We start from the raw sequence: 11180 nt of genomic DNA, 5'->3' as shown, positions 1-11180 counted from the left end.
CTGCTTAGCAAATGGCTCATGGGAGTTTCATTTACACAAAAATGTTCTAAGGCGGAACGAAAATGAATTGGTTCAGAGAACCAGTTACATTGTACAGGAGGTAGGACCAACCAATGAGCTGTCTTGGTTCTGCCTCTACAATTTGATTATCTCTGAACCAATCGCTTTTCCTTCTTCCCTCAGAACATTTTTTTTGTGTAAATAAAACTCCCATAAGCTCCCGAATAGCATACTACACATCCTCTAAGCTACCCAGTCTTGCCTTCCATGACACAGAAACACACTTATAGGTGAGGACAAGCTTGGCGTCGAAGGTCAGCCACCTGCAGCGGTGCCCATGGAGCTGGGGGGCTAAGGGCCTTGCTGAAGGGCTCACAGACATGACTATTTTGCAGAAGCTGGGCTCAAATGGCAACCTTCCAATCACAATCTTAACCCATGAGCCACATATCATAATACAATACAGTAGTTTTTTACATATTTAATAGACGGCATGAACAAGTGATGCGAATAGCAAAACATTCATGCTGTCAAGGAGTCAACTTCAGTGCAGCTAGGCTCAGCTTCCAGTGAACGTCCAGGTACACATGTAGGCCGTACCGGTGCAGAAGATACATCTACACATAACTGTTAAAGAATCAAATAGGTTTGGAAGTGTGGTCAGCCAGCTGCACCTGCTGCCTATGGTGTGTTGATTGGTTGATTGTGTAAGCACAACCTCTGAACAGGTATCTCGTTCGAGGCTGTTCCTGGCCTTGATGCACCTCAAACTGACTGAACCCGAAATTGTGCATAACAATTTTCCAATTATTACAATTAATTTTCCAAGCTTGTTGTTCAGCTGGCTTAAGGAATTGTGCTGGGTAATTTCTTCAGCTCTTAAGTCATTTACATATGAATATTTTTCATACATGTATACGTGTTGATTAAAAATGGTCCCACACATCGTCTGTAGGACCTGCATCCATGTTATATTGCTACTGAGGAGACCCTAAGTTGTTGGTGCAGATAGTTGCTGTGAACTTAATGGCATGTTTTTAGCGTAACGCTTTGAAGTTCCGCCACACATTCCACTTCCATTCCCACCTTGTGCCTACATGTAGCTCAGTGCCCACGAAATGCCAAGCCTAGGGGCCACATATCTTACTGCATAAACCTAAATCACATTCGGGTACAATCTGACAATTTCATGCATAGTACAGTCCTATCACTAGCAAACCACCTCTGCCCCAAACCCTCGCCAACGTGAAGGGGTGACTTTGTATGAAACTGAAACAAACTAAACTGGAGAGAGCATAGTTAAGTATAGTAGCATTCAATAATGTATAATAGCTTGTTCTTTGGGCAGTTACACCAAATGATTTCTTTTTGACACAATACTAACTTTTCTGGCTTACAGGCTTCTCAGTTGATTTCCATACAAAAGACATCACTCACTGCTGCAAAAGAATGACAATATTAATGTAGCCTTGAAACTAGGGTTGAGCGACATTGGATTAAAGTTCAAAAGGCAATAATTATATTTAACACAAAATAGTTGAAAAGTTACCTGATAAACTATAGCCAAACAGAATTATCTACTACTGACTACTTCACAATTCAAAATATAGAACTGAATTTCACAGAACATAAATTGACATTTTTAACTACCAACTATGACAAAATGTACAAATAAAATTAACAGCGACATCAGTGCTGACAAATCACTTGATTTTGCTCAATATTTTCTCTATGGAATCCAAAATATTTCCACACGTCTTCTGGTGGTCAGTTCTCATTTGCCCCATGCATATTTATTAATTTCACAAACATGCCATGCTGAGTGAGCATGGACAGAAATGATGGTGATTGGCTTGTTAAGCTCACGCAGAGCTCGCACAAAGCAGTAGAGAGAAACTTCAGAATGAATATATTGCTGCTAAATAATATTTGAGTGCATTTACTATTAAGATTTTTGAATATTCAACAATGCTGACTCATCCTATTCAGAGTCTCCTCCTTTGTCTGGCTCCCTGCCAACATGTCCGATTGCAGGTCTGAACCAGGATGATGGACCTGGTTGAATCTCTTCCTCTGGCTTCTCAGTCTGGGCACCTGCCAGGGAGAGGCTCATTAGTTTGATCTAGGACTGTGTTTCGTGATGAATAAGTCACTGGACTGTAAGAACTGGAAATTAAACCCATGATACCCCTGACATCCTAGCTTGTCTCAAGTAGGGAGTTGAGATTCATGAGATTAAAGTGGACTGCAGATGGTGATCAGGAGGTGATCTCGTTTAGATCAGCACACAAGCAGAAGCATAAAGCTGTTTAGCGGTTAATCCGGCACGGTGAGGACGCCAGCTCTGTGCTCAACAGACACACCTCCACACTGACTCAGCGGTGTCTCGTCCCTGACATCTTCGCTTTCGTTTGGGGAATCTATCCAGGTCCATCCCATCATCCGTGTTACGCCTGTGGTATACAAACAGCCCACTCACTAAATGACACCTTTACGAAGCATCGATGCCACCAGTCACCAGCCGCTCGTTACAGAAAGCACCCAATCGCACGGCCAGGAATTTCAATCAGCCGTCAATCCAAGCAGACGACTGAACTTGTGCACAGGGATGTAGAATTCAAGGGGAGATGAAGCTGCGAAACAGGTGGCTACGGCTGGGTGTGGCATCCGACCTGGACATTTACGGCAAAAACTAGGGGGAGTAAGTGGTGATTGGAGCCACCTCTTCAACCATGATGTCCTCTTGAATCTCCCCAGTATTTTACATAACAGCATATAGAACATTAGCTTCTAGCTCCATTGCACGCTAATTAAAACCAACAGAACGACACAGGGGCTGCATGTCTGGTTTTTAATGACACTTCAATCAGTGCGATTGTCTCTACAAACAAACATCTACACCTGAAAATGAGGCCACGTGTGACCCTCACATCGGAGTTCAAGTTTGCAGGAAGAGCAAAAACCAGCGTCAGCAGTACCAGTCAGCGCTATTAGAGAGAAGCCCAAATTAACTCAATTCAGCCAGCACTCACTACAGAGAAGTATATGGAAATCAAATTCAGATTGTCTACAGATTAGATTACTGATATTCATCCTGAAATAACCATGAATTAGCACCGTGACCCCACATTACTGAAAGGTGCCTTTCTGCATGGGCCGCTGTGCCTCTGCACTCTCAGCACCATCTGCCACTCCGCTTAATGAGACTCAAACCCATGATTACAGGCCGGACCGTTGCATTAATCTAACAGCTGTATCACTGGCCCGTTCATACAGCAGGTCTCAAATGCCAAAGTGTAGATTAAATTTAAGACCGATCATCAGACGCACTGTCTCACATCTTGCTAGATTTATTTAATTACAATTAAATAGGCACTTAGCCAAAATGAAATAGGACCAGCACCAGCCATCTTCCTATGGGGGCAGCTGGAAGTATTGTGCTGCAGTGTTTCCCAGCCCAGTCCTTAGGGACCACAACAGTCCGTGTTTTCGCTCCCTCCCAGCTTCCAGCCAATCAAGGACTTGAAAACTTGAATGTGTTGGGAGCTGGGAGAGAACAAAAATATGGAATGGCTGGGGGTGCCCCAGGACTGGGGTGGGAAACACTGTTCTACTGGACCCACCTTCTGGGAGGGGGGGTACCTGCACCCCTTCCTCTTCAGAGAGAGAGAGAGAACCATACTGCTACTTCCATACCTCCTGTTCAGAGAGAATCCAGTTGCATCATCATTTTATTATTTTATTTCATCTTTTTACCATGTATAAATCAAGTTTACATATTTTTAATAAAAGCATTCTGAATTCTATGAGTGTCATTTTAAAGGTGCTCTGTACAGTTCCAGTCAAAGGTTTGGACACACCAAGCCTCAGCATTTGTTTTTTTTCCTATACATGTTATTTTATAGATTTTGATGTCTTTTTATAAAGAATAGCACAAATAAACCATTCTATGGGTAGGTGTGTCCAAACTGCAAGTAAAGTTTGACTGATTGATTAGTTTGGGGTCACCAGGTTTGAGGTAACCTGTACTGTGAAAGAAGCACTACTTAATGTAGCAGAGGGAAGGTCTAGATCACCTGAGCGTGCGCTTCACTGCCTCCTGCTGGGGCTGCTGCAGTCAGTTATTCAGGGATGTTTTCTCTATCCCTATAGAAGAGATGAGGAGAACATTTTAAAAGGCCAAACCCCATAATTGGCTCTTGATGGGCCACTTAAGGAAACGCCACCCCAGATTCATTCTGCTCTTAAACCAGTCTGCTGCTCCTGTGGGAAAGGCCAGAGCATCCAGGGCACCCTGGCTCCCAGTTTAAAGCCTTCCAGTTCACAGCTAGCAGACAGCTGGTATCATAATGAAAGCGTGATGCTACATATTGTAGCCGTGCCAAAATCAAGAGGCACTGAATTTTAAGCAAGCAGCGCATCTGATGCAGACACTGGGTTGGCTTGTCATGGTTTTCAGAAGCTGAAACCCGTTCATGGTTCACCTGGATTTCCACAGCGTCCTCACACTCCTGAGAGCCCATGTGGGTCCCGCTAGTTGCCATGCAGCCAGGTAGGGGGTCAAGACTTTGGGATCCGAGGGCAAACAACAGGACACCATCCTGGAGAAAAGTGACAAACTTGCAACAATATGTAGTCAATGAAGACAACTATGCCATTTAAACCAATTCATGCCGACTCTAAATTGACAAAAGTGAAACTTTGCCAACCAGAGACATGCAGTTCTCAATGCTAACTACATTTATGCTTTTTGGACATGCCCAGAAAAGCCAGTTCTGGTTGAGAATCTACACCAAATCATCAGTGTTGTAATGACAGTCATCCTTATCACTAAGACCATTCCCCTTGAGGCAAAGGCACCATTTATCAGTTAAACACATTACTTGTAAAACAGCCTTGCCCTCAAACTACACATTTTTTTCCAACTGTTGCATTAAACCTTGATTCACGTCGCACACCACGCAAACCCAAAGCTCAGCATATACCGTTCCGACATACTGTCAGTACTGATAAATCACACCAGTACTGTGATGAAAATGAAAACAAAACGGAAAAAACTCGTTTTTGTTTCGATAAACTGGAGGTGGTGATCACATGCATTCACTGCAAATCATGCTTCACAAGTTGCACAATCCTACAGCCGTAGTCAGGTGCTCACACACAGTAAGTGTATACGAGATCCTCCCTCACTCAACTACAAACTGGGGTGATCGGAATCAAGTTCATCTCACCCAGTCTCCACCCTACATGTCCCGGGTGCGATGCGTGAAGCAGCGTGATCAGCTAGGCGTTACTGACATGCCGTTAATCGACTCGGAGACTCTGGGCGTCCGCAGCATGATGGAGATGCCCGATGCTCAGGTAAACTACTCACCGCAGAGCAAACGAGCTCGGCGAAGCAGCGAAACACCATCATGACGGCAATAACGGTGGACTCCCTAAGACAACGCGCCATGTCCCATGCCAATAGCCCAGACATGCATTTTACCAGCCCACCTTAACGACGGAGACTGAGCCGGTAGGTCAATATAAAGAGGTTTGTCCCGAGTGCGCATGCGCGACGATGACGCCTAAGCAACCAGGACCACCGCATATCTCAGCGCTATCTCCCCTGTCAGCTATAATGCCTAATCTGATTAAAAACTGCGTATTGCCGTCAGCTGATCTCAGGTGTGTTGTTTTTACACTGCATTTATGCTGAATTTCCATTGAGACTACAGAACGTATATTACGAAATATGAAGCTTCGGTCAGTTCGGATTCCGTTCGTATTATAAAATCCCAGTTTGGCTGAACCCCTTCTGTGACCTACAACATGTGACATCATGCTACAAACGCTACGAAGCCGTTTTTCCAAAGCCAAGAGTTTTATTTTCTGCACAGCGCTTATTACCCTCCCCTTTGTGGATATATATATATATATATATATATATCTTTTTAAATACATTTCAATAAAACGAAAGGCCTTTGGCAAAGGATTTCTACACAGAGAATATATTCCACCAGTTATAGATCAATCATTATGTCAATCAAGAAGTGGAAAGGTTTAACTCCCATGTGCAAATCAATAAACTGGATGATACATTCTCACTAAACTTAATTATTAAGAGAATAATTATGTCCTTTAAAATTACTTTTTTTGCACAAAATTAAGCAGCAGTTAATTCCAATATACTCCCATATTGCAGAAGCTCGTACATTCACAATCTATAAGGATTTCCTAAATGTGTTTTCATTTACATCAATTATCTTTGAAAAGTACAGAATATTGGCTTTCAAGTTAGCTATAACTAACATACAAATATGATCATCTTTTTTACATATACATTTATATATACACAATTGTGTTACGCAAATGCACATGTACTGTAGAAATATATCTTACAGGTCTGATACATTTTTGTCCTGATTATTTTATTAATTTCTTACACAGTTATTATAAAATTTCACACTATAAGCAAGTACAGTAATAAATTACAAATAAAACCTGAACACAATTAGTATAAAAAATACCATTTATATTTAATATATTTATGTTACAATGTTTGAACTTAAGTGCGACTTTTTCACCATTTCGTCTTCCGGTCTCGCTCGTTTTCTAACAGGGTATAACGTTCAGATCGCCATATTCCGCTTAAAAAAAGTCAAAGAAACTGCTACATTTGGCGATGGAAAAGCGTGGCACAGAACAGGGGGTAGCACGCGAAGGCAACAAAACGCCATTCACACGCCCAGATCCCGCGCTCGCACCACAATCTCTGCTCCGTAAGAGGTTCGCCAGGAGTGGCTTTCAATAAAGTCATAAAAAGCAAAAAACTGAATACCCAGTGTCATTATCAGTAGTTAATTTGCTTTTGTTTTAGCATTTACTTTAGGTAAGAACCTTCTTTGCAATACTTATGCAAGGTTTGAAATCCCAACATGTATCCCCAAATTTAGAGAATAAACTAAAGTTATTAACCAATTGGGAATTGCAGTGTTTTATGTTCTTGTATAGATGTTAACTTTCTTAAGTCATAAGAAGGCCCCTTATGACTCTCATTGATAATATTAAGAATGAAGTCACAGATCGAGAACAGGTAGCCCTACGGTGAAGCAGTATGACGGCCATATGTAAGAGGGCTGAAACGAATGCACTTTCCGAAGTGTGTTTTGTCTGGTAAGAAATGGGTTGGCCTACTAAGATACCCTGTGAACACAGCTACCCTTTCTACACCATCCACATTACTTGTATTTTAGGAAAGTATATTAGGCGTCTATTGCCGCAGTACTCCCTTTGGTTGCACGTCTTACAAAACCAGAGCAAGACCACACGTCCACCAGTAGATGGCACTCTAGGGCAGGTTCTAGAGCACATTAACCAGTATTCCACAACAGGAGGATGGCGCTACAGAGTAGAATATTGCTTTGGCATTGTCGTGTCCGTAAGATTCACATGTTGGGACTCGGAGATTATCTCTCATGTGAGGAAAAAAAATCATTGCAGATTACGCTGAAAACAATGACAGCATCCACGATTGCGGTTCAGTTCCCTTAATGTTTGACAGAGACAAATTCAAGGCAAAGTGTCCTATCCGTATTTTCTTCTTGAATATTGAATACGATAGCAATCTTTATCAGACAGTTCTTCAATGATAGATACAAATCTGAGGCAGTGTTTATGTTGACTACTAATGGGTCGGTCTGCTTAAGAATGAATTAGGCCTATATGTAGGCGATATAAACAAAGAAAATAAGAACAGATGCAGAGAAACACAGTGATGAGACGTCCAGAAAAAGAAAAAGAAACATCCACGCCCATTAAAAGCTTTGGGCTATAGGTAAAAATTGCACCATATTTACATACATTTTCCCTGTATATTTGTAATATTTTAGTATTTCTTTTGACGTTTCTGTCAACAAAAATTTGTCACTTGTCCAGCAAATGGCAAATGTTGATTTTCTTAGATAAAAACGTGTTCTAAGAGCACATTTCAGCATCCCCTCTTCACAAGAGGCTGTATTAAAATAATCGAGCCGTCTGCTCCCTCGGCACCACCAAGTCCACAGTGTCCTGGACATCCCACAGCTGAATTACAGCACTTTTGTGCGTAAAGGACGATGTCCGTTCATCACCAAAAAGCGCAAAAAAGAGACGCAAAAAGACATTTGCGGTGGGAAAAAAAACATGGAGATCGGTGCAACATGGAGCGGCCGAGGAAGAGACGCGGATTGGGGGGAGAAGTGGTGCTAACACGCAGACAGGAAGACCGCTCTTAGGGGGGGATCTTTAGATACTTTTGAGAGTGGGTGTTACGGGAGAGAGAAAAACGAATGAAACGAAACTTGTCTAAAATCAAGTTAAATGTTAAGGCTTATGTGGGATTGGCATTGATTTCCATTTTCTAAGATTATTTTGGGTGAGTCGGGCATGTCTGTGACACAGAATCGAGCATGTAAGTAATGTAAAAGACTACCTTAATAATTTCACAAATGACATTGGGGGTGGGCATGACGCTGTAACCCAGAAACAAATATTCAAAGAAGCCATTTTTAGACTTTTTTAGTCAGGATACTTTGAATGTTTACCGTCCGGTTTTCTTCTAGAAAAATGAATACGAGTCAATAGTCCTCGTGTAAAACCCCGTATGGTACAGTGTTTTTCTGTAATCTTTAACGGCACTGAAAAACAACTTTCAAGTCCATTAATAGGCCTATACAAACGCGAACACAATTTTATGTCCTTGAAAACCCATTTCATATCCTGTTATATGTAAACTGTAGAAAAAAAAAATCCCATTGATCACTTCACCATGAGGTAAACAACTCCAGTGAGGGAGAATCTTCTAATTTTGTCAGCGAACCGCCCCCACCCCCCCTCCCAAAAAAAAGATTAACGCCATTTCCTTGGCCTAACCCCCAGTGCAGTATGGGAGGAGATCTTACCATATCTGAAGGCTCAAACTGGGTTCCCTCGTCCACATAAACTCCCCTGAGAGACTGAAACCGAGGGCAGGATTCCTCTGAGTGCATACAAAACGGCGTGGGAGAAGGGCAGGTAACACGCTGGGCCGCAAAGGGCCAGGAGAGAGGAAAAGACAAAGTGGACGTACAGACAGAACGGAAAGGTGGGGCTGTACAAGTTAGAATCAGCACGTATTAAATTGAGACACATCTCCAACCAGTCCTCAGTTCCAAGATATAAAATGATTTGTTTCAGTTTTTGTGCTGGGCTCAAAGCCGGTATAGTAAATGCGGAGACTCTTTAAGTTTTACAAAATTGTAATTCGTTCTGCATTCGCATCATTGCCGTTCAACTCTCCTAAAGCCCTGAAGTTCTGCTGGGTGCGATTAGGAGATGTAGTTCCAGAGGACGGTCTGAGGCTGCACAGATGGGTGGAACGGCTGCACCAGGGCACGCTGATCGCGGTGGGACACGAATGCCCCCACCTGCTCCTTGTGTCCCTCAATGTTCTTGTGCCCTTTGGTCTGGCTGAGGCAGTGGGCGCTCTGCGGTCGGGGGCATGTGGCAGAGATGGGTCTGGACTGGGGGTTCTGGTACTGCTGGATGGCGATCTTGTTGATGGCACCTTCGTGCAGCTGGTCCTGCAGGGGGCGGTGGTGCGCCGTGGCCGAGGTCACATTCATCGTCTGGTTTTGGTGGGTGTGGCTTCCTGGCTGCAGGTGGCGGAACGACAGAGGGTAGAGAGTCAGGAAGGGGAGAAGCCGCGTGCGTGACATTCGCGCGTGGCGCAACACAGGCCCCTGCCCAGGCGGCTGGCGGCATACGGAGGGAGACTGCTCTCCAGGAGGAGAATCAGAAACAAGCGCTTCATCTGCGAAGAAATAAACACCGGGAGAGGAAAAGTGTACTGGGAGAGGAAAAGTGTACTGGGCTGGAATATGAGGCCGATGCTTCCAAACCCGTCCTGGCGACGAACGCGATTGCGACGGTTTTTGACGCAGAAAAAAGGAGGCGGCGGCGGGGGAACGACGGTGAGGGGGGATTGCTGGGGTATCCGATGCAGGCTGAGTCACTGGCGTTGGTAATCTACTCTGACATTTAAAAGACCGGCAAAACTATATTTAAAAAGCCCCGTAAATGTTACAACAGCCTTCATAAATATAATAATCGGTGCAAGGTGGCAATTTTCCTTTAAGACCGTGATTCAATGGCCCTCCATGATAAACACTCGGGGGGGAATTGCGCTGATGGTCCATGCACATCAGCTCTGCTTCCTAAACACAGTATCTGCCACCCGCATCTGCTCAGATCCTGCTTTTGGGGTCATGCAACCAGGCTGGAAAGGCCAGGGGAACCTCAGAGATAGAGGAACCGGTTTATTCCGATCTCTGTTCCGGCCGTGTTCCAGTGATGTCATCGGATTCGGGTTCCCACCCGTTTCGTTCAAGTCTGATCCAGGAGGATGCCTCTCAGTACCACCCACCCGCCCCCCCTTCATTGCTGCTTTCTGTCCTGCTGAAGATGTGTTTCGCAAACCTGTCACAGATTTCAAATACCAGGCATACCGTAGGATAATCACCCTGAGATGCTCTGAAGGACATCGGCAAAATCCGCCGCTTCTCCTTAACATTTTTCGCGAGAACAACCAGCCTGATTAAAAATTCAAATGAGTCAGAAGCGGAGCGCTTCACATTCCGGCCGCGCGTTCGTTAGAAAAAGGGCAAATCACAGCGCTCCGGGAACGCAGTAATTACAGCAGCTCAAGAGCCCCCTCCTGTACTGCGGGCTCTCCCATTCCCGGAAACACCCCCGAGTTCCTTACCTTCTTCATGTTATCTGGAGGTACATCTCTCCTACTAAGCGAGTACGGGGCCCAGGGCCCCCCACCTGACGGGTCCCCCTTGCGGTTGTCCTGAATATTGCTTTGCTGTCAGACAGGCAAAGGAAGAGCGTTTGCTAATTTCTGCTAAAATTTGCAAAACAAAATAGTCAGCAAGGAATTTAAAATGTTGAATGGAAAAGAAGGATTTACTGATATTTATCAATTATATTTTTTGTGGTGGAAATTCACTTTGACCCAGACCCCGTTGGCCTGTCCTGTCTATGGTGCTTATTTCATTAATTTCAGCAATAATGCTGTTTTCAATTACACAGTGTTGTGCGCTGTTCAGAAGACCACACCAGGGATGCCAGACAGTTTACTGTTAGCAGTAACACGTTTTTTTTTGTCAATTTAA

At 43.8% G+C, this 11180-nt stretch overlaps 1 protein-coding gene and 1 long non-coding RNA gene across 12 annotated transcripts in view; both read right to left on the bottom strand.

Annotated features, from left to right (window-relative positions):
• Positions 1 to 1304: 1304 nt before the first annotated feature.
• On the bottom strand, positions 1305 to 5596 carry LOC111847540 (uncharacterized). 5 transcript variants are annotated; one of them, XR_002839127.2, is made up of 6 exons: positions 5375 to 5590; positions 4485 to 4601; positions 4077 to 4146; positions 3624 to 3699; positions 2364 to 2453; positions 1305 to 2094 (listed from the first exon to the last, which is right to left on the bottom strand). It is a non-coding gene; the product is annotated as an uncharacterized lncRNA (long non-coding RNA). The 5 variants fall into 5 exon arrangements; XR_011984645.1 differs by having other exon boundaries at positions 2364 to 3699; positions 5375 to 5596; XR_011984646.1 differs by having other exon boundaries at positions 1305 to 2987; positions 5375 to 5589.
• Positions 5597 to 5865: 269 nt separating this feature from the next.
• The window catches only part of LOC111847537 (leucine-rich repeat-containing protein 7-like), a 49571-nt gene continuing 44256 nt past the window's right edge, over positions 5866 to 11180 (bottom strand). For all 7 annotated transcript variants that reach the window (XM_072704488.1, XM_072704487.1, XM_023818801.2 and 4 more), the window contains 2 exons: positions 10766 to 10870; positions 5866 to 9656 (listed from right to left, as the gene is read on the bottom strand). In XM_072704488.1, coding sequence (XP_072560589.1) covers positions 9330 to 9656; positions 10766 to 10870 — 432 coding nt within the window. In that variant the 3' untranslated portion in view covers positions 5866 to 9329. The remainder of the gene's footprint in view (positions 9657 to 10765; positions 10871 to 11180) is intronic.

Source organism: Paramormyrops kingsleyae, chromosome 21 (assembly GCF_048594095.1).
Source record: "Paramormyrops kingsleyae isolate MSU_618 chromosome 21, PKINGS_0.4, whole genome shotgun sequence".
Lineage (NCBI taxonomy): Eukaryota > Metazoa > Chordata > Actinopteri > Osteoglossiformes > Mormyridae > Paramormyrops > Paramormyrops kingsleyae.
Note: the sequence above shows the minus strand (reverse complement) of the source record. Positions and strands in the feature narration are given on the sequence as shown.